Consider the following 23,754-nt stretch of genomic DNA (forward strand, 5'->3'; position numbering starts at 1 on the left):
AACTTTCGATTATGTCAAATAGAATTTCCGATATATATTTACTAATGTGTAAAAGATCTACAAAGCGAAAGTATGTTTTGAAATCCGAAATCTGTTTATCAATTTCACGCTGCTCTGCGGCAGGGGTGGGGGGCAGAAACGTGGCGGTGCGCAATGAATTGGAAGTTGATCTGTGAGCACTATCCTTATCTTCAGGGCAGATGTTTTTATTTTATTTGGCTTATAAAACCTTACTGAATGTAGTATTTCATCTGGATGTACACCATCTTTGATATGATTTAAATCAAGTTCCTCATCATTATAATTCACTTCCGATAGTGAAGAAAGTGACAGAGAGGTTATTGAAAACGAAAACATTTCGATTGACAAATTAGTCGGTATTCTCGACACAGCAATTATAGGACTTGAACAGCGGAACTTTGTAACTAAACAAGAAATTATGTCTGTTTAATAGAATTAAATAGAAAGTATTATCACATGAAATGAAGCAACTTAAACAACTTACATTGAAAGAAATGTTTAATAAAGTAAACAAATAAATATTGAGCTTTTTCTTTTTGTAAATTTTGATATCCTTTAGATCATAATTGTTCTTTATTTCATAAATTACGGTTTCATATTTTTAATTTTGTAATTTCTGCATGCCATCTTACCAGATTTAAACTGATTATCTATAATCCGGAAAAATCGATAATCCGGAATCGCCGAAGTCCCGACGAGTCCGGATTAACGACTTTTGACTGTATATGTGTGGGTGTGTGTATGGTAGGGGAGTTGAAGTTGCTTTGCTAGGGTCAATAAACAATTCCAACATTTTCCACACCACAAACGACATTTAATGAAAATAACAGAAAAGGTATAAATTGAATTAAATACGAGTGCTGTTGCGCCTTCTCATGCTTGTTAGATATAAACAATGTTCTTTATCACTTTTAGAATTTAAATAGTGGCTTAGCGCCTACTCGCACTAGCTGCCGTATATGCAGTCAAGTTACCACCTCCTCGTGGAAACATACAGCTCTATATTTAACACCTTCACATGTAGACCTACGTCTTACCACCTTTGCGTGGGATAGACGACTGTGTGTCTATATGTAATCCTCCTCTTTCACCTCGCTCTTGCTACTGGCGCACCGGTGAGGGCCTCTGGTGGCTGTGTTGCACTTACGGATACCACATGCAGTACAAAGTCTGTAATCCAGACGTCCATTATCTTGAATAATCTATAATCCAAACCTCAAAGCCACAAACTTTACGCATGCACGTGCGCGTAATGTATGCTTTGCACATGTACACGTTGAAAGAAATGTAAAGTAAACAAATAAATATTAAGCTTCTTTTTTGTAAAATTTCATACCCTTTAGATCATAATTGCTCTTTATTTCATAAATTATGGTTTCATATTTTATGCCATCTTACCAGATTTAAATTGATGATCTATAATCTGGAAAAACCCCTAATTCGGAATTGCCGATGAGTCTTGGATTACGGACTTTGTACTGTATATATACATATATATTGTATTTTATTATATACAGTCAAAAGTCTTTAATCTGGACTCGTCGGGACTTCGGCGATTCCGGATTATCGATTTTTCCGGATTATAGATCATCAGTTTAAATCTGGTAAGATGGCATGCAGAAATTATAAAATTAAAAATATGAAACCATAATTTATAAAATAATGAGCAATTATGATTTAAAGGGTATCAAAATTTACAAAAAAAAAAAAAGCTTAATATTTATTTGTTTACTGTATTAAACATTTCTTTCAATGCACGCATGCGTAAAGCATACATTTCGCATAGCTGAAATTAGAAAATTGCAACCAGAAAACTATTTGATTTGTATTTGTGATATTTATAATGACGAGGAATTTGATTTAAATCATATCAAAGAAGTAGTACATCGAGATGAAATACTACATTTAGTAAGGAATTATAAGCCGAATAAAATAAAAACATCTGCCCTGAAGATAACGATAGTGTTGACAGATCAACTTTCAGTTCATTGCGCGCCGCGATGCCCCCCCCCCTCCCTGCAGAGCAGCGTGAAATCGATGAACAGATTTCGGAACGGTTAGATAAACAAAGGATATGCTTTATTATCCATTTTTTGCAGCAATTCCACTTTTTGTTTGATGGACATCGAAACATACTTTCATTTAGTAGATCCTTTGTGAGCTCCAGCATCGGAAATTCTATTTGACATAATCGAAAGTTCAAGCTTACTTTTATAAAATTGCTCTTACAGTCTGCAAAAAATAATAAGCCGGATCCAATTCGAAGATAAAGGAACAACGCAATCATCAACATTAACTGAAATAGATAATTAGATAATTTTAGCTTTTTTTAGTCCGTTATACATTAAACGCGCACACGAAAACGTATCCTGCGCTTGTGCACACCCATATGTGCAGTTGTAAAGGTCTTATGCGCATGCGTAAACGCCTATGCGCATGCGCAGAAGGTTTTTAGCTTTGAGGTCCGGATTATAGATCATTCCAGATTATGGGTGTCCGAATTAACGACTTTTGACTGTATAAGTATTTCTAACTCGATATCTAGTTATGTGCTGCTAAAATACTTGCTTGCTCCTCTTATTGTCCTATTAGTTCAACAAATTCATGACAATAATTATGTATTCATTAATGTATGTGAAAGTAGTTTTTGTGTGATATGTTTAAAAGTGTTAATTTTTTTATTCTTAAACAGGTTTGAATTCTTTATATCATTTCTGGACACAATGAAATGTCAAATATGTGGTGGTTCTGATTTTTTCATAGATGCTGGAGCTTATTATTGTAATGAGTGTGGTGAAGCAAATAAGGTAAAATGGTGTTTTTCATGAGTATTTGTATAAAGATTTGAATGGCTTAACCGTAAAATGCATAAGAGAAACTTGAAAGTGTGAATTAGTAAAATTAGTTAATATTTAACCTGACATTGGTTCTATTATTTATGATTGGAAAATAATACTAAATTACCTTTGTTAGTTTTCAAAATTCTAAATAGTTTTATATCATAATTAATCTAAAATTCGTGCTTTGCTGTATATGAAATTTAAAATGAATTTAGTTTTTTCAGGGGTAATCTAATGCAAATATAAAATATTTGAGATTAAAAAAAATGTGGATTTCATAGGATAATCTGTTCTTCCTCTCTCTTTATTGGAAAAAATATTGGAACTACTGTCATATATTAAACGGGCTGGGGAAAAACTTATCTAAATTTTTTGTTTACATTTCGAACATAAAATGTCTGCAAACGTGCAGTTTTCGCACATGCAAAAACCATGTTTTCGCATATGATTTACACTAAAAGTCCGAAATAAAAACAAAAAATTTAAATTAGTAAAAGCGTGAAGTTTTTTGTCAAAAATGTTTCATGACAAATTTAAACTACAATAACAACAATAGAATCCAAACAATTTCAAAAGAAAAAAAATTTAAAAAAAAAGCAGCACAAAATTAAAGCAATGCAACAATTAAAATAACTGTCTGCAAAATTAATACAATAGAAAAGTAAATTTACTTACCATTCAAAATAGTTCCCAAAAATCAAAATATTAATTTCAAACAGAAACGAAACCAAAATTAAAAAATAAATAAAGAAACACCGGAAAATCAGGACCCAAACCTCAAACTTTGTTGAGAACCAAATTCTTTACCCTCAGCAAATTTTCTGCAAATCCACACAAATTTGTCAGAAACACATTTTTTTTTTTTTTTTTTTCTGAATCTTCATATCAGACCTGCACTTCTCACATGTCAAGTTCGGCTTTAAAAATCCTATCCCGCAAAAATACACTTCTGTCAGCATGATGACAACCATGAGGAAATGCTTCATTAATAACTCCAACAACATATTTTCTCGAACTAAATCTAGCTTGAATACTCTAAAATATGTGGCTGATATCTCTCCACAACTTCTTTAATGGAACTTATATGCCATTATTACACATGTAACCAAACAACCACCACAACAAAATACAGCCATATTCCTCACAAAAGTTTCCATGTAAAAAGGGTTGCCATACAAACAAAATCTCAACTAAACCATCCAGCACAAAATATCGCCACATTTGGTGACCCCATGTATCCTGTAGCCGTATATGTTATCTTAGCCGAAATAATTTGAGTATGTATCATAGTTACATGGTGTAAATAATTCTGTATATTTATTTTAAAGAATTTTCTTTTAGCTTAGTGTTTTGTTAAAATTCAGAATTTACCCATTTAGTCTCTAAATGCAAATGTTTGAAAAAAGTAAAGCACCTTGAAATTTATATAGCTTTATATAGATAGATTTTTTAATGTATGTGCTTGGTAGTTCTAGAATAATTTATCAGTCTGATAACAGCTGGCAGAACCAAAAACATTTTCTTTTAACTCTTTTAAACTAGATATAAGATAGCTTGTATTCCCAGACATTTCAAGCCACTAAGTTAGTTTTGAGCATGATTTGTATACTTTTGTTTTAATTGCAGATATTCTTAAAATAACTGTATTTTATCATCTGATTTTTTAATCCTAGATCTTATTTTATAGCTATTTTTTAATTTTGATTTTTTTCTGAAAACAGACGTGGATAGTTTTCGTCGAAGTGTGAGGAATATCCAGTATGCGGTGTATTTAACTAATGTTATTAACTGCTTAATATTCTAGAAAGTTGTTTTCTACTTCAGTAATTATTAAAAGTTTAAGTACTGAATTTTTCTGAACTTGAATTTTAATTTTTATATTCCAATAAATAAATAAATAAAATAAATATGTAAAAGTTTTTTTTTTAATTAGCAATTTTTAGTTTTTTTTTTTTTTTTCATTTATTTATGTATTTATGTAAAATTTATATTATTCCAGTTTTAGTGCTAATTTAGTTTCAGTTTTAGCGTTCTTCTCCCCTCTTTTTCTCATTGTTGTAGTTTACAAGAAAAAGGATTGTAAATTCTAAGCTTTTTTAAGCAGTAGGAAGAAATGATATTATGATTGTAGGATTTTCTTTTATATAAACCCTGCAGTGTTATTATGTGATCACTTGCTTAGCTGTTTTGGAAAAGCAGTGCCTAGTGTTTCTGGGAAGATTAAGATGTATCTTGAAGCCAACTAAGTGCTCTTAAAGAATGAGTTAATCTTTTGATAACTGTTTCTTTATTAGGAATTGAATGATCTTACATTCTTTCAGAAAAGATAAGGTGTAAGAAAAGGCATTCTTCACTTAGTATAGACATTTATGTTTACATCAATTCTTTTTTCTTGTTAGATTAGATACAGAAATGACAAATTGTTGTAGAGTTTGTTTATTCAATAAGAAAAATAAATAAAATGTACAAAAGAAAGTTATAATGAAGGGATAGCTAGACTGTTTAGTTGAGGAATAAGAATTCTGACAAGAGTGTATTATTGGTGATTGTGAGAATGATTTCACATAAAAACTTGGAAATGTGTTTTAAATATACCTAATATATATGCTAATAAAATATATTTTATTTTTATCACATCAATATGTTAAAGTATTTTAATTTCTAATTGATTAAAATAATTTGTATGTTTCAGCAAACAGAAGAACAAACTGGAAATGATGAAGTTTTAATTAATCGGAATCTTGTTAGTTCGCAAAAAGCTACAAAGGAACATGCTAAACACAAACCAAAATTGTATTCTTCTTGGTTGACTCCGGAGGCATATAATATTATACTTTACAAACAGGTTTCAGCCTTAATCAGACTTGGTGCTTCTGCAAAACTAAAGGTAATAATGATATTTCTTGCTTATATTTGTAAAATATGAATAGTAATATGAATCAGCTTCGATAAGTAAGCAAAAATATAGTTCTGCCACTCCAGTTTGAATTAAAAATTTCAGTGTTGCTGTTAGGTTTGTATTTTTGAAGCTTACTATAATAGTATATTACTATCAGGCCAGTGGTGTGCAAACTGTGATTGTTTTTGCGAGCAATTTTTTTTTGGGGGGGGGATCACTAAATTCAAAGAAATTTATTTGGCAATAAAAATATAAGGCAAGAGAATTCTGGTTGTTTTTTAACATTTTCCAGGAAATTTAAATTAAACAGTGTAAAGTCTATGTCTCTCTGAGAACATAGACTTTTGAAAGGACTATTAAAGAATTATCTTCTAGCCTTGTGAAACAACACAGAAATCATATGAAGGGTGTATAAAACCCTTTTATTCAAATATAAAATGAACAAATGACCCAACTTAGTTTACACTAAGCCAAGCACTTCTGACTTAACAGAAATACACAACAAATAGTAATTTCAAGGTGTAGTAGATTAGCCTAACGGTTCACAGAATATTTAAAAGCACAGGAAAAGCTCTGGTTTGTAGTAAACTGGCAGAATGGGATTTAACTTTAAGCATTGGCTGGAGAGCCTAACTTACTCCTGCACACAACTAAATTTACTTTTAACTTAGTTTTCTCATTTGAAGGTTTGCAATCACAATTCATTTATGCAGTATAATTAAATTCTTATAACTAGGCAAGTCTTTTTAAACAAAACATATATTTGAAAATATTTTTCACAACAAAATAAAATACATTGAATAAGTTTTTACAATAGAATTCAGATTGCATTTTTCATCGAGATTTATGAGTTGCTTTGAATTTCTTAACATCTGTGTTCGCATTTCCTGATATCAGTCTCTTAGACTAAAATTGCATTCGCATTTCATGATTACATTAACACAGAAAATTACAATTTTACTTACAAGCCATTTTGTAACCTCACTTGAAGTAAAACTTTTAGCAACTAGTTTTTCTAGATATAAAATAAAACTACAAAGATGAAAATAAATTTGAACTTATCTTTCTAATCTTTGAAGTTTGTCCGTCTGTTTTTTGATGAACTGTTCCCAGCTGGTATAGCCTCTATTTTCCAGATCCTAAGCTTTTGTTGGTGTTGGTCTTCCGGTCCATCATTGAGCATCCTCTTCTTTCCTGCCTCCCAGAACCTTTATCTTTTCCTACAGAGTTGGGGGCTCTCCGGTGGTTCCGTTTCCATGGGCCACAAGTTGAGAGTGCTTTTAGTGCTATGAGCAGTGTGTTAGACAAGGAGTGTGGCCGCACGAGTATAGACACATTGTCTGCTATACAAACAGTAAAATACACATTTTTGAGTTGCAATAAGTCAGCTCTGGAATTTTTTAAAAGGGATGACCACTTGCATTTTCCAGTACACAAAACTCTATATAAAAATTTAAGGAATGCTCATAAACTGTACAAAGAAGAGCTAGAGATAAAAAAAGAGGAGCGAGAATCTAAAAAAAAGCAATTAAACATTGCAGAAAATAAAGAAGAAAATAAAAAAGTATCAATGGATTGTATAAAAGCTGCCGAAAAGAAATTGAGACTATATCGCAAACAGAAATTAGAAAAGTTGGCTACAAAAGTAGCAAAAAAGAAAAAGCTTTTTCCCTAAAAATGTTTAATCAGGATCGAGTGAGACTGAGACAAAATAGTTATTTTTTATATTTCTCCTTTAACTATATGTTATTTTGTAACTATGTTATCTCACATGACTACTTTTTCTGGTGTTATATAAAGTACTGTTTATTGAACTAAAAGTGAAGGATAATTGAAAGCTATAGTAACAGTTATATATATTTTAATCTCTAAAACTTGTTATTGCCTGAAAATGGGCAGTAATATTGTAAGGATCTTAAGTTTTACTAACGTTTATTTTATTTTAAATCTTTACTATCACTTCTTATTTTCTACTTCCGGCCAGAATTATAAGCGTGAAGGATTTTATGCAAAGTTTGTCTGGCGAACGCCAAGTACTTAAGTTGTGGCTTTTTGCCAAGCAAGAGAGAGAGGAAGCAGTGAGTTCGAAGCAGGCCGCTTACCTTAGAAGTTACGCAGTTGCTATTTGCCTTCCAGGCCAGAGGTTTTAATCCTCTTGATAAATTAAACGTATTGTAGTGTTCACAGTCTCTGTGCTACATACGCTTCCTGTTATTATAAGGCCAATCTTCCACGTGTATTATTCTAAAGTTAAATTAGAGTTTAGTTTTATTTTTTTTACTTTTACGTTAGACCCCGAGTGGCGGGTCAGTGTATTTCGAAGTACGGAAGTTATTGTATATAGAGAAAAATAAAGGGTTTTGTATACCCTTCGTCTGTATCCTGTCTACTTACTACAATTAGTGAACATAGCTTTAGTAAGCTCTCTGTTCCTAGTCAGGTCCTTGTATGTTCCCGAAGAAGGTTAGAAGGAACATTGAACCTGATAGTGGCGCCCAACGAAGAAGAATAACCATGGCCGAGTTTCAAGAAGAACCTGTGCTGCCTGCAGAAACGGCTCAGAATCCAGAAATGCCAGCTGTCGCCCTGGAAGGATTCGGTTACATCGTCCAGACCATGCGCGCTTCGATGAAACCAGAAGCAACGTTTAACGAAAACTCACCGGTAACCAGTTTTTTGGAAAAATTGGATGACCACTTCATGCTCTACCCCGTGCACGAGTTTCAAAAAGTTACCTTAGCTACCAGCGCTTTAAGGGGCCAAGCGCTTAACTGGTTCAAATGTATCGGCAAAAGTCTCTTGGGTCAAGCAGGAAGTCCCACCTATACTTACGAAAATTTCAAGACTGCCCTACTAAAAGCCTTCCCTGTTGTAAGGGATCGTGTGAAATTAGAAACGGAACTTTTTAATATATATCAACAAAGAATCGAAAACCTCTCGAGCTTTATTTTAAGAAACGTTTTCAAGCTCTTGTATGGAAACCGTCCGGATCCTGAAATAATTCAAGTGATTTTGCCGAGGTTACTGCCCCAAGTGCAAGACTTTATTGAATTAAGAAATCCGACTACACTGGAAAAGTTATTTGAGCTAGCAATCCAGTTTGAAAGTAGAAGAACGGCAGACGTCGAAAGAAGACGCCAATATCAACAGCGAAACCAATTTGGTACGCCAAGACTACAGCAAACTCAAGCACATGGCTATGGAGAAAAAGCGAATCAGTGGGCAAGGAAACCCGAGCATTCAAAAACAGCCGGCGAATGTCGACAGTTCAATAGCAACCCAGGAAAAAAGTCTCAAGGCCAGGGGAAAAAGAAGGAAAGCACGGAAAGGAAAAATTACCGTAAATTAAATTCCATAACGAAATATCCGGTATATCCGTTGCCGATCATAGAAGAAATTTTAAGGAACATAAAATCAACCAAATTTATGACGACTTTAGACTTAACGACTGGTTATTTTCAAATAGGGGTTAGGCCTGAGGACGTGCCTAAGACTGCTTTTATAACCAAGTCTGGCACTTACGCATTTTTGCGTATGCCGTTTGGCCTTTCAGGGGCCCCAGCAACATTTCAGCGATGGATGGACATTGTGTTAAGACCTCTTCTTGGAAAGTCCACATTTATCTATTTAGACGATATCATTATTACTAGTGATAATCTCGACCAACATGTACAGGATTTAAGACAGGTGTTTTCTTTATTAAATGAGGCCGGTCTAAAAGTTAATGTCGAAAAGTGCAAATTTGCAGCCCCTGAATTAAAATATTTAGGTTACAAAATATCTCAAAAAGGGATCGAGACAGATGAATCAAAAATAATCGCTGTACAAAAGTATCCGACTGCAAACACGGCAAAGAAGCTCTCTTCTTTTCTAGGACTTTGTTCATATTATAGGTCCTTTATAAAAGATTTTGCGGCTATCGCTGAGCCATTGTTAAAATTAAAAAGGAAAAAGGCGAGATTCTCGTGGACGGCCGAAGCCAATAGTGCTTTCGAAAAATTAAAACAAGCATTAACGCAAGCCCCTGTGTTAAAATTTCCTGAAAAGGATGAAAATTTAGAAATTTCAGCGGATGCTTCGGATTATGCGGTAGGAGCAGTACTTTCGCAAAATCAGCAGCCCGTGGCATTTTTTAGCCGAACTTTAAATCAAACACAAAGAAACTATTCCGCGACCGAGAGAGAGGCACTTGCAGTTCTGTTAGCAGTGCAAAAGTTCCGTGTCTATTTTGGAAAGGCGCCGATAACAGTATACTCTGATCATGCGGCGGTAACTAGATTGTACTCAGGGAAAAACTTATCCCCAAGGTTAATAAGATGGGCACTCAGGATATTAGAATATAATCTGGTAATCAAGCATACCCCCGGAAAGGAAAATATCGTAGCAGATGCCCTATCACGAATTAAATTAGGCGAACAGGGTAATACCGTAAAAGTTGCAATGCTTACAGCATGTACAATAAATTCCCGAGACACTGTAATAACAGAACTGGGTAAAGATCCTGAGTTTGGAAGTATTTATGAGTATTTGAAGGATCCTGAAAATTTTAGCCACCAAGATATTGTGGCGATAAGAAATAGGGCGGCCCATTACGAACTAATAGATGGTCTATTATTCTACACAAAAGCTACGAATTCCAACAATGAATTTCGACCTGTTATCCCAGCTAGTCTTAGATTAAATATCCTGCATGAGCTCCATGACAGCCCTTTAGCTTCTCATGCTGGTATTCGAAAAACTATCCAACGCGTACGCGAGGCAGTCTACTTTCCTGAACTGGAAAAGTTAACAAGGGCGTATGTCCAGTCCTGCCCAACATGTCAAGCCGTTAATTATATTAATTTCCGCCCGGCCGGGTTTCTAAATAGTATTAAATCCGAATTTCCAAATGAAATAATTGGCATCGATTTATTGGGCCCTTTCCCAAAAAGTCAGTTAAATAAAAGTCGCTATCTCCTTGTTATGGTTGATCATTTTAGTAAATGGACCGAAATTGTTCCCTTAAAACGAGCCTCCGCGAAATTGGTTACCGATTCTATTTTAAATAAATATATTTTAAAATACGGGGCGCCCCTAAAAGTTATATCGGATAATGGTCCTCAATTTGTAAGTAATATATTTGAAGACATGTGCCAAAAACTGGGCATACGTCATTTAAAAATGGTCCCGTATCGGCCGCAATCAAATATAGCGGAACGGGTCAACAGAAATATAGTGAAAATTATCCGTAGTTATGTTAAAAATTTTCATAAAAGCTGGGATAACTATGTCAATGAATTTGCTTTCGCCCTTAGGACCGCAAAACATGATACAACGGGCAAAACTCCTGCTGAGTTATTTCTAGGCAGAAAGATTATAACACCGTTAGATAAACTATTTTATGTGCAACAAAGAGCCCCAGAATTTAAAATGGGTGATATAGAAAAACTAATAAAAGAAGCAAAAAAGAATACGGAAGTAGCACAAAGAAAACAGAAATTATATTATGATTTGAAAGGACGGGGAGTAACTTATAAAGTAGGGGATGAAGTTTTAAAAATTAAGCATTCACTTTCTTCAGCGCCAGAAGATAAAACTGCCAAATTTTTTCCACGATTTGAAGGACCATATGTTATAGAAAAAATAACTCACGCTGTTGTAGTGTTAAAAGCCAGAAATGGTGAAACCTGTTCCGCAAACATTGATCAAATCAAGCCCTACTTCGATCGTAATAAAATGCAAATCTTTTCAGATCTTTTGCAGGATCCGGCACGGCAGACACCGCAGGTACAAGTTCCAGAGGTGAAAAAACGACAAGTACAAGGGCAAGCCAATGAGAGACAGAAGCAAGTGAAAAGAAAATTGCCCCGCAGAAAAATGAAAGGTAACAAGAAAAAGAAGCCGTTCCACCGTCCAGAAAACAGAGTTCACGAACACCCCCAGAATGAAGAAGGGAGAAGGACGACGTATGTGAAGAGGACCAGGAGAAATGACGGCAACTATTTTTATGCAAAGGATTTTATGCAAAGCTTAAAAACGGAAGATCTACTCATCCGACAGAACTCTCCGCAGCAAAAGTCGCCGAACTGTGGAAGGGCCATCAGCGGCGGAGGAAAAAGTACAAGAAAAATTTGAACAGCCAACAACGAGGTCCAAGCAGGATCACGACAGAAGTTTCCCGGTTCCGCCAAGACCAGCTGCCATCAAATGGCAAAGACCACAAGCAGAGGAGAAAAGGAAAGTATTCAAGGGTGGCCGTACTGGTGAAAAAAGGAAGCTTCCAGAGGAAAGCACTGAAGGGCGAGCCCGTACAAGAAGGAGGATAAACCAAGCTACTATCTGCAGTACCTTTAAAGACTGGGCCCAGAAAAGGATGTCCGAATATTACAAAGATAAGTAAAATTTTATGTTACTTTGCAAACTTAAGTTAATCTTTCATTCTTACTGCAAGTGGCAGATTTGAAGAAGTTTTACCTCATGCGAGGTCTACCTTTATAGCAAAAAGGGCGAGAAATGAAATGTGACCGATTTTCGTATTATGTTTTTAAATTACTCGTGCGTAAAACTAAAGTTGATGTATAATAGCGTTGTGTAAAGACTTAAATATTGTAAAAAGTTATTGTATAAATTTTATTTAAAACATTCTAGCAAGAAAGAAGTTTTAGTCTGAAAGACTTTTTGAAATGTAGTATTATTTCAATGTAGAAAGAATTGGCACTTGGTTTGAAAAGAATAGAAGTTAACAATGTACTACTAATGTATGTTTTCAAATGTGTAAAATTAACGGCATGTTGATATGTTCTTATATACATGTGAACTGTTATTTTAAATGTTAAGAAATACCGTGATATGGTAAAAGTGAAAGTAATGTTAAAAATTTGTTATTTGTGTGACTGTAAAGATTAAATCATGGCGAATATGTGGTAAAGGTTGAATGATGTAGTTAGGCTCTCTGACGCTACACTTTAGAGTTAGCCACTTTTAGAATAGTACCTCAGGGTTTAGAGTTGAAAGTAGGGTGTGTTAAGAGGTCTCGTTATGTTGAATTTTAACACGTTAGTGTTTTGATTGTAGGAGGAAGTGTGGCACACGTAGACAGAAACACATTCGTGTTTGGTGTTCTTTTACAACACATGTCAGAGAGCACGGGGAGAGATAATTAAAATAGTCATGAATGAAATAAGAATGTTAAGAGCAGTATAATTCTATATGTTACTTGCCAGGTCATTGTGTAACATTTCATTAAACTAGTTTTCCTTCCAGATCTCTGGAAGGAACCAGAATTGAATAAAAGCTCCTGGTTAGATGCAGTACAGATGAAAAAAAAAGATTGTTGTATATCTTGGGAGCTGCTATTGTAACAAATTTCTTTCTTTTAAATTTCTAGTTTCTAGCTAAGTTGTGTTTGTAAAAGGTTGGCCTCGCGTTAGATTCTAGAGCTAAAAGTTTTCAACAAGGTCGTTTTAGACCTCAGTTTCAAACTAATTAACTCTGGCGGGAAGTATGTAAGGATCTTAAGTTTTACTAACGTTTATTTTATTTTAAATCTTTACTATCACTTCTTATTTTCTACTTCCGGCCAGAATTATAAGCGTGAAGGATTTTATGCAAAGTTTGTCTGGCGAACGCCAAGTACTTAAGTTGTGGCTTTTTGCCAAGCAAGAGAGAGAGGAAGCAGTGAGTTCGAAGCAGGCCGCTTACCTTAGAAGTTACGCAGTTGCTATTTGCCTTCCAGGCCAGAGGTTTTAATCCTCTTGATAAATTAAACGTATTGTAGTGTTCACAGTCTCTGTGCTACATACGATTCCTGTTATTATAAGGCCAATCTTCCACGTGTATTATTCTAAAGTTAAATTAGAGTTTAGTTTTATTTTTTTTAATTTTACGTTAGACCCCGAGTGGCGGGTCATTGTATTCCGAAGTATGGAAGTTATTGTATATAGAGAAAAATAAAGGGTTTTGTATACCCTTCGTCTGTATCCTGTCTACTTACTACAATTAGTGAACCTAGCTTTAGTAAGCTCTCTGTTCCTAGTCAGGTCCTTGTATGTTCCCGAAGAAGGTTAGAAGGAACATTGAACCTGATAATATATAACATAAATATGTATATTAGTGTGTTGTAATGTTGTGTACAGTATTCATGTATCAACTGTTAAATTAAGTTACATAAAGAGCATCTTAAAGAAGGTTATTTCATTACAGTCTTTTGGTGATTTACTGTTTTTTTTTTTTTTTTTTTTTTTTTTTTTTTAACAAGTGGAAGATAAAATTAATAGCAAAATAGTAAGTACAAGTATTATTTTAGTTTAATTATGTGTATATGTTTAATACTTTTTATATTAAAAGATTGATATGTTATTAAAATGTGCTTTTTTTAGGTCATTTATTTTTTGTGTAATTTTGTGTCCGCACATTCTTCAGCTTTTTTTTGTCAACTTGCACTTTCATGATATTATTGCTGCAATTAATTACATTAAAAGTACAATCCTAAACAGTTATCTGTTTTCAATACTCTATAATGAGACGAGTTCTATGCATGAGACATTATTATTACATACGTGGCAAATTACTGCAACATACCTTCAATTCAGTTTAATTCAGTCAGTTGGCTGTCACGTGGCAAATTACTGCAACATACCTTCAATTTGAGAAATGTTTTTCAAAGAAAAGGAACATAGATTGGCAAGTTCATTTAATGAAGCCGATCAATATGTTGATTCAATTTGCATCAAATTACATAAAGCCGGTTTATCAAAATTAATAGCCATTAAAATAAAATATCAATTTTGATTAGACTCAGTCGTGACTTTCAACAGAAATATGAGCTCTTTGCAAGTGAATACGTTGAATTAAATGCACACTCACAATGAATTCTTGTATTGTTTTTTTAAAATATTTCATTAAAGACATATTTAAATGTTTTCATAAAAGAAATTTTTAAATATTTACTATTGTTATTATATGACTATGTTTGCGTAAATAAAATCATTATTAAAGAAAATTATGTGTTTTGTGTAACTTTTGCTATGCTGATGTTTGGAATAGCATCTACTGTTTACTAATGGGCCACAGAAGTATTTTATGCAAAATGAGGGGTCATACATCAAAATAGTTGTAGGCAATCAGTGTACTTGATGCCTCATATAAATTAAACATGTAATTTATAGCAAACTATGCTTTTCATTAATTTCACTTGTGAAAACAACTTAGTAAATGTAGTTTGTTTTTCACATATGCTCTTGATGTATGTTTTTACAGCTAGTGAAAATTTTCTGCTTTTTCATTGCTAAATACTTATATGCTTACTAGTTTCAATCTTCCAACAAGAGAAAAATTGTATCAGCTGTGATGATGTGTTAGCTGCATTATTAGCAACAATTACTGAACTATGGTTGCCAGAAAGTGCCTGTTTAATATAAATTTTAAATACACTTTTGTACATTTTTAATAAATTGCTTATAAAATTATATTAATTAAAATAATAAGTATAAATTTAATTAAATTTATTCCATACATGCATATTAAATAAACTGTGTACTGTAGGCTTTGAGTAAAATGCTTGTGTGTATCAGTAACTGTCTGTCTGTCTTGCCAATGCTGAAATGTGCAAATTCTTGTTAGTGATTAAGATTGCTATGATAGGGAATTTTAAAATTCCATTTCTCTGTATTTTTTAAAACTATGAAGCTATCTGGTATGTTTTCAAATAAATAGATTAAAACGAAATAATTACTCAATTCTTACTAAATGATGTGCTTATAGATTAGATTTATGAATGTGCAGTATATGTATCAGATTTTAATGAAGTTTCCACCACCGCAAATAGCATCTATGCAAACAGTTCATGTTGTCGTGTTTAATTGCATTTTGTCAAACGATTTTTTTTTTTTTGGCATTTGAAAGAAAGACTTACTTTAGAACACTGTGTTGTGAAAGGTATCTGAAATGGAATTATCATGTACTAGATTAGAACCATCATTTACTTCCAGTTCTGTTGCAAAAAGTCTACTACAGAATCATGTGTACAGCTTTTAGGTACTAATGTTGTATGTACTATGTATGTAATAACGACAGTGTGAAAGTTGTTACCAAAAGTTCAAAAACAAAGACTATGATAGAAGCAAAGCGCTATGGCCAGCTTACTGATGTTGATGAAGCCCGCCTGTTAAAACTTATGGAAGAAGATAAGTATACAACCACTCAAGAACTTGCTAAGGAGTTAAACGTTAATGTCGTCTATTAGTTGCACTATGCATCGCATAAACTTGACGTACAAGTTCAATCACTGGGTGCCGCATTAGCTGACTCAAGCAGCTAAGGACAAACATGTTCAGGCGTGGACTAATCCGCTCAAATATCAGAAGGTAAAAGTTCTGGACTGGATCGTCACTTGTGATGAAAAGCGGATTTACTTCAACAACACAGGCCATGAAGGGGGTTGGTCTGCATTTGGTGAGCTCATTGGCAGCATCGCAAAGCATGATTTGACTAACAAAAAGATATATGGTTTGATTGCCGTGGTATTATCCACAAAGAGTATCTAGAAAAACATAAAATCTTTGACAGTATGGTGAGATGCTTGTCTGTGTTGACACTGTTATCAATGGAAAATGTCAAACTGAGTTATAGCACTCTGTCAGGATAAGGTAATGCTCCATCAAGATAATGCAAGACCACATGTGTCTGCATTCACTGTCTGGACTCTGCACGGACTTGAATGAGATCTTTTGCCATGCCCACCATATAGCCCCGGCATTATACCTTCAGACTTCTACATTTTTTCACAGCTGCAGCTACATCTTGCTTATGCTATCTTTGATTCTGCACAGGACATCCAAATGAGGTTGGTCTGTTTTTCTACTCATGGCCACTAAGTTTCTGGGCTGAAGGGTTTAAAAAACTACCAAAATGTTGGCATAAAATCATAGATTTGGGTGGTGACTACTACCTGCGCTAAAGTTACTGATTTCATGTTTTCCCCCCTAACTTTATTAAAAATGTTTTTTGGCAGAAATCTTTCATTACAACCAGATAAATTCATCAAAGTTAGAACATGTCTAATCTAGAAATAGATATACCCAAATGGAAACATGGCTATACATGACTGTAAAATGCTTCTAAATTCAGCAAGTAAACAATAAAATAAGTAATGTTGCTTTTTATTAAGTTTATTTGTGATACCTTTGGTATAAACTGCAGCAAGTCAGTAATGGGTTTTGAGAAGTTATATATAGTTTGTATTAAAAAAATGAATAGTTGAAACTGTAGGTAACTGTGAAAAGGAATGGTAGGCTAAAAACTGATTCTCAACTGCATGTCTAACTGCTGGTGGTAAAATGAGCACTTGCATAGTGCTAAACTGTTGCAAATGCTATGCATAAATGGATGGATTACTTGCTGGACAACATACAAGTTACCTTAGAAACAAGAATAAGAACCTTAGAAAGACCTGTAGAAGTTTATTAGAAGAAAAGCAAATAGATTCAGACAGGTTTCATTTAGTCTGGATGTGAGAATGAGAATCACAATTGGAAAAGATAGTTTTATTCTTTAAAAAGGGCTTTTTTGAGCTGTTGTGACTGAAAAAGTCTTCATTAGCATTAAGTTTAGGTTAAATTTTTCTGAAAAAGCCTCTTAAATGGGAGTACTTTTCGAATATATATCTGCATCATCAATATATGATGCAATTACATAGCTGTTTTATACCCAAAACTGTTTGAGGATAAAATAATTTGTGAAAAAAATTATTTAATCAAGATTATGTAAAAACCAAATAGGCATAAATGATTTATTCCAGTAAAACTTAAAAAACTCTCTATTATAGAGAAATTTCTTCACAGAAGACTTTTAAAGAAAACTTGTACATACTTTCACATGTTAGAAAATCATGAAACTTTTTTGCTATCAATATGTTCTGCGATCAGCACTTAGGTCAAACCACTAGCATTCAGTTCTTGTAGCCATTGGTCATTAGTAGGAGTTAAAATAAGAAATTTAAAATTATTTATGCAGTACTTATGTGGAAATTTAGGGAATAGACTCACAAAATTTTCTTCATGTAGATATATCTGTATTTCATCCTTTGGTCCTGTTTGGAATAAAATGTTTCATTTATTTTAAAAAGTGATAAAAGTACAAAAGTTCAGAACATTTTTAAACAGTAATGTTGTCAAAAAAGTAGTAGGATTGTGTGGGAGGGATGATAATGCTAAGTAAAGAAATCTCACCCAACCCTCCTTTTAAAATAAAGCTGGACATTTAATTTTGGTGTACCTTTTTTTATGTTCAGAAAAAAAAAAAAAGAAAAAAAAGGGTTAACTAATTTTTATTTTCATATATCTATATTCAGATTTTTGAAGAACAATGAAATTGTAATATTTTATTCTACTTTTTAAAGAAATTTCCATTTAGTTTAATCATCTAATTCCCCCCTTCTTTAAATAGGCTGAAATCACTTTCACATCTTGTCATATTTTTCATTATTCAAAAAAGAAAGATAAAAAAAAGTATATTATGTTGTTAAGCATTTTGACTCTACAATCAAATTTATTATTTATCTAAATGATTACTTAAATGTTCAAGTATTATAATAGCAATCTAGACTTTTTAAATTTGCCTCTTCATGTTTAAAATAATGTACAAAAATCAGTATGGAAGTAGGTACACATAAATACTTTTATGTATAATTAGTGATTATTTATACAAAGCAAAAACAAAGCTGAAAAGTATTGCCACTTTTAAAAATTTATTCTTATTAAATTTTTCATTTTATTTAGTTTATTAAATAATTTTATTATAGGATGTCGTTCTTTATATGTGGTCAAGATTTCTTCAGAAATGTGAGATGGCTTTCTGGAATTCTGATAGCACTTCTAATAAAGTATTTCATTTAGATGTTTTTCCCACAAAAAGGTACCTTTTTATTTTAATACTTTTCTGTGTAATGGGTAATTCCTTATTTAAAATGTTCATAAGCATGTTTTTAGCATACTTTTTTGTGTAATGAGTAACAGTTCATGAATTATGAAATGCAGAAAGTGAGAAGTTTACCCTAATAATATTCATGATACTGAAGTTTATATATAGATTGAATGCAGACAAGATGCTGTAGTACTTTATGGGTAATGGAATGCCAGTCAAAAATTGTGGACCAAATCATTAAGTGTAATAATCTTTTTATTTCACCCCATGTGTAGCCAATGAGTTATCATAAATTAGCTGGTAGGAACAACAATCTGATAATTTTCTTTCCAAGATTTTCAGTTGCCTTTTTTATTAAAGTGCTTAAAAAGGAAAAGGAAGAAAAGCTATAGGGATTACTTGATTAGGCAATTGCCAAATAAGATATGGTCACGATTAAATTCATCCAAGACAAAGTTTTTTTTACCATAATTTAAAACTTCATTTAGAAAACCCTAAAATGTAACTGTATTTTGCTACTGCCGAAACATTGAAATAGTGCTTTAATGAAAGATCATGTCATGAGAAGAGAAGTTTAAAAATCAGAAACCTGTTTAAAGTTTTGCATATCACTTTTCTGAAAACTTTTTGGTTTATTTACTACTGCTTTATTTATTTCACGCTGACAGAATTCACTCAGCAGCAGTTGAGAACAAAACACTGTATGACTATTGATTAAAATACTTATACGCATTCATACTTATGAATTTTTATCTTGATTTTTTGCATTTATTTAAGACTTAATAAAGCAACTATTCTTTTAGTAAAACTATCTGTGTCTGTAAAGTTACTAATGAGATTTCGTGCAAAACATTTACATTTGGCACCAACTGTTTTATTTAGTATACATTTTATTTTAATGCTGCTTTATCTGTATCAGTCTATATCTTACATGGTTTGCCATTCTTCTTCATGTGTAGGCTGTCACTGTTTTGAAAATTTTCTATTCATGGTATGTTGGCATTGAAAAAATATTATCTTTCAGAATCTGTGGATGCTTTGGCAGCCAGCATTATATAATTCCTTAAGTACAATAGAATTCCAATAATCCTAAAATGTCAAGAGAAGGGATATGAAGATCTGTATATTTTGTGGATTATAGGACTGAGTTTTAACACATTTTCCACTTCCTAACCTTTACACTAAATCTGTATTGTTTACACATGGATAACTAAAATACTTTTATACCTTGTTATTATTCTTAAGAAATATTTTATCAATATTTATAGAATATAAAACTTATATTATTTAAATAAAATTATATACAAAGAAAATTATGCCAGTAAACAGTAGAGACATGAAATTTGGTTCAAGTAAAGAGCTGTTTTCATAAAAGTGGACAAAACTTTATATAAAATACTGTATATCAAAAATGAAATTTCTTTCAAGGTAATAATTATACTCTTAAACAAAAGAAAAATAAATACAAGTGGCCCTAGGTGCTTTCTCTATAAACATTTTAAGACTTAGCTTAATATCACACATCAGCTATTTCTTCTTCACTTTTATAGTGTATTTTACTTAATACTTGTTGCTCAGTTAAGCTTTCATTTGGCAGAAGTACTGAATGAGATTCAGTCAGCGCATTAATGTCTTCGTTGTTGATGCCTAGGTTTAGTTCATCATTAGGCTAACTATTTCATCTGTTATAGTTTTAGTCGTAAAAAAAATTACTCATCATTTGAGGACATGATTGATTCTAAGAATCTTTTATTGTTGATTTTTTTTTTTTTATTTCAGCTCATGAGTTTTCAGTATTATTTATTGTGTTCCATAGATTACAGTCTTCCAAAAATTGCTTAATATAGACCCTCTTTCCCTGCCAGTTTGTCTTTATGGCCTGATTCATTATTTATGCTCATAAATTCCATTTAAACATAGCTGTCACTGTTTGATCCACAGCTGTATAAGGTAGTATTAGGAGAAAGGATTATGACATTGATTTCCTAGTATAAATTCTGCAGAGATTTTGGGTGTCATGAAGCGTTGTTTTAGATTAATAATGCTTTAAATTATAAATTTTTTATCTTTGCAATATTGCTTAGCTGAAAGTATGAAATAAAAAGTGAGTAAATATTAATGCAGTAACCATTTGACAGCTTGTCTTTCCTTTTTTCTGGAGGCTTAGAGAAAGTGCTTAGAGAAATCATAACATTTTAAATTTCATACGGCTATGCATCATTAATATGCCCATTAACATTAAGTGCTGATGTCTTTTCACAGACTAATACAGAATAGTAGAGGTTGGGTTTTGAATCCGAGAACTCTAGAGATTCACCATTCTTATCAACATACGTGGAAGTGACTGCACTGTCAGATTTGTAGTATCAACAAAAATTTAAAAAAACTGAATTTTTAAAACTGTGTGAATGTGTAGCATATAAAAGTTGAGGACCACCTGTACAATGTTTATGAAAATGCCAACAGCAGTGATTTCCCTAAATTGAAGTCCTGTATTAATTCTAGGAGTTGCAATCTTTGTGTGTGCAGTTCTATTAATATTACTAAAAATAGTGCTAGCATTGAAATTTCGGATTTATAAAAAAAAAACTCTTTTTCTTTTAGCTTCTTTTTGTTTACCATGTTTTATGTTTGTAGTGCTAAAGAAGATTTTATAAGCGGTTTTTTTTTTTAAAGATTTTATCCTTATTTACTATGATGTAGATGTGCTTGCTCAATGCGTGGAATGTAAACAAACCAGTTATGATGTGTATGCTAGTTTGAATATGATATGCGGAAAGGCTGTACACAAATTCTTGACCCATAACTTTTTTTTAAATTAAATAAGCGTATAGATTTAAAATTAATATTAGAAGATAAAGGAATAGCAAAGGGGAAGAAGGTATTTGTCTAAAACAAAACAAAAAAAATACTGAAATTCAGAAACATTTTTTATCATGAAAAACCTCGCACAGGAGGAGAAAGTGCCAAATAATTTCCGTAATAAAATTAATTTACTGTAATCAAAATATGCTATGTGCTAATAACACATTTTTGTCAATTGTGGATTTCCATATGCATATAAACAGAAAACTGGCATTAAATTTGCTATGCTGAATTTTCTGAAACTTGAGATTTTGTTTGGTTACATTAAAAAACTTATTTATGTATCTGCAGATTAACTTGTGGTGGATTCTGCAGAATTGTGTATAAGTAGTTATATTAATTTTACAATAGGTATTATTACTTTCATGCAACAGGTGAATTCTTGGTCTCATAATTTTCAAGACCAGTTGGTATTAGTTTTATTCTTCTGTGTTTGAAATTGTATATTTTGTTAAATTTGTGGGGTATTTTGTTTCAGAGATATGAAGCGTTAATAATTTCAGTATAGTGCAAAGGCATACTAATGTAGCAAGAATTAGCATGCATTTGCACTTACACCCTTTTAAAAAAAAATTTACAATTTTGGGAAGGTCACTGATAAAAATACCTGCTTATAAAGGGTAATTTGAAAATGCAGCATAAATGTAAAATAGCATGCTGATCAAGAATATATGTAGATCAGTTATTATATGGTAAAACATAAGAAATTACTAAAAATTAAAATGCTTTTCTCTGTAAAATTAATCTGAAGAGTCATATTATGTGTTTCATTTTTTTAAAAATATTCACTTCATTTCAAATGTTTGTGTCGTTACAGAGATTTTAAATTATTACATGGTGATAAAATTGCAACAAAGAAGAAGAAATATTATAAAGGTAAACGAATCAGAAAGAAGCTTACTGAAGTAAAGAAGAATGCTGGAAGTGAGGTATTAAATGATTCCTAATATGGATATTACTCAAGTTGTTTTGTTTTAAACAAATGTAATAGTGAAAGTGAATATAAAATTTATTCATACTTTTAAGTTAATGCGATGCCAGCTTAAAATTGTGTACTTTTTGATTACCTGCATTCAAAACGTCATCAATTCATTGATGACTGTGTAGAGCAGGAATCCCCAACCCCTATGCCCGTGGGCACTATGGCACTTGCTGATCGTTTAACATATGTGCATTGCTTTGCGATCACAATAAAAATATTTTAGCTTTTAATAAAATTCTATGTGATAGTTTTGTCATTTTTAATGAAATAGAAATTGCATCCAACACAGATACCAGCACAAAGCAGAATGCGACTGATCTCTTTCTTTATGCATGTATTATTAACTCTATCACAGTATAAATTTACTTTAAAAAAGTAAATGGTGCCTGCTGTCCAATAGATATTCTAGAATATGCTCTTAGGGACAAAAAGATTGGGGACCCCTAGTGCAGAGCTTTTGTGAAATCACTGGCAATTAATTTTTCAGTTGTAGATGAGGTACAGTTATGTTTGAGGTGATTTCCAACCTGCATTCTAACATTTTGTTTGCAGTTTTTGATATTGTATTTCCATAAAATTTACTATTTAAAAACTATGACTTTACAGAATGGGCATTTTTGTATTCTGTTATTGTTTGGAAAAACCACAGCCAACTCTATAATGACCTTGAAGCACAAAAATCACGTGATCCAGATGGTCGATGTGTTTTTGTGGTAGTGTGTGATTTTGAACCCGTGGTCGGGAATTTTTTGGATATATATTATGCTAATAGTGTTATGTAAAGTGGATTATTTTGCTATTCTAAGTGATTTTAAATAGCTTTATGCAATGGTAAATAATAGTTTTATCTATATTTCGGTTTATATTATTTTAATTTTTAGATTTGTTTGGGGAAAATTGTAGCTGTTCTCAAGCCTATCTAAGTGTTTTGTTTTAGCATCGAATACATTTACTCTAGTTTGAACATTTTGCATAGTATTAATTGGAATATTTGTTTGGTATACTACATTAGGAATTCTTTATTTCGATTATGTCTTTCTAATAACATATTTGAAAACAGAATGCCTCGACACTGCAGTGTATTTGGTTGCAAATCCAATTATGACAAAAATGAGAATGTCACTACTTACTCTTTACCTAAATCACCTAAAAGAAAAGCTGAATGGTTAAGGAAAATTCCGTGAGATTTAAGTAAATTTAAAAAACCCGTAATTTGTATAAAGCATTTTGATGAATCGCTGATAATT

At 32.3% G+C, this 23,754-nt stretch overlaps 1 protein-coding gene across 2 annotated transcripts in view; it reads left to right on the forward strand.

Annotated features, from left to right (window-relative positions):
* The window catches only part of TAF1B (TATA box-binding protein-associated factor RNA polymerase I subunit B), a 70,874-nt gene that overhangs the window by 8,694 nt on the left and 38,426 nt on the right, over nt 1-23,754 (forward strand). For both annotated transcript variants that reach the window (XM_035365518.2, XM_035365515.2), the window contains exons 2-5: nt 2,714-2,828; nt 5,554-5,748; nt 18,539-18,651; nt 22,343-22,454. In XM_035365518.2, the coding sequence (XP_035221409.1) occupies nt 2,745-2,828; nt 5,554-5,748; nt 18,539-18,651; nt 22,343-22,454 (504 nt within the window). In that variant the 5' untranslated portion in view covers nt 2,714-2,744. The remainder of the gene's footprint in view (nt 1-2,713; nt 2,829-5,553; nt 5,749-18,538; nt 18,652-22,342; nt 22,455-23,754) is intronic.

This window comes from Stegodyphus dumicola, chromosome 1, assembly GCF_044657685.1.
Source record: "Stegodyphus dumicola isolate Sdum_Otavi_A_Nest chromosome 1, ASM4465768v1".
In the NCBI taxonomy this organism is placed as follows: Eukaryota; Metazoa; Arthropoda; class Arachnida; order Araneae; family Eresidae; genus Stegodyphus; species Stegodyphus dumicola.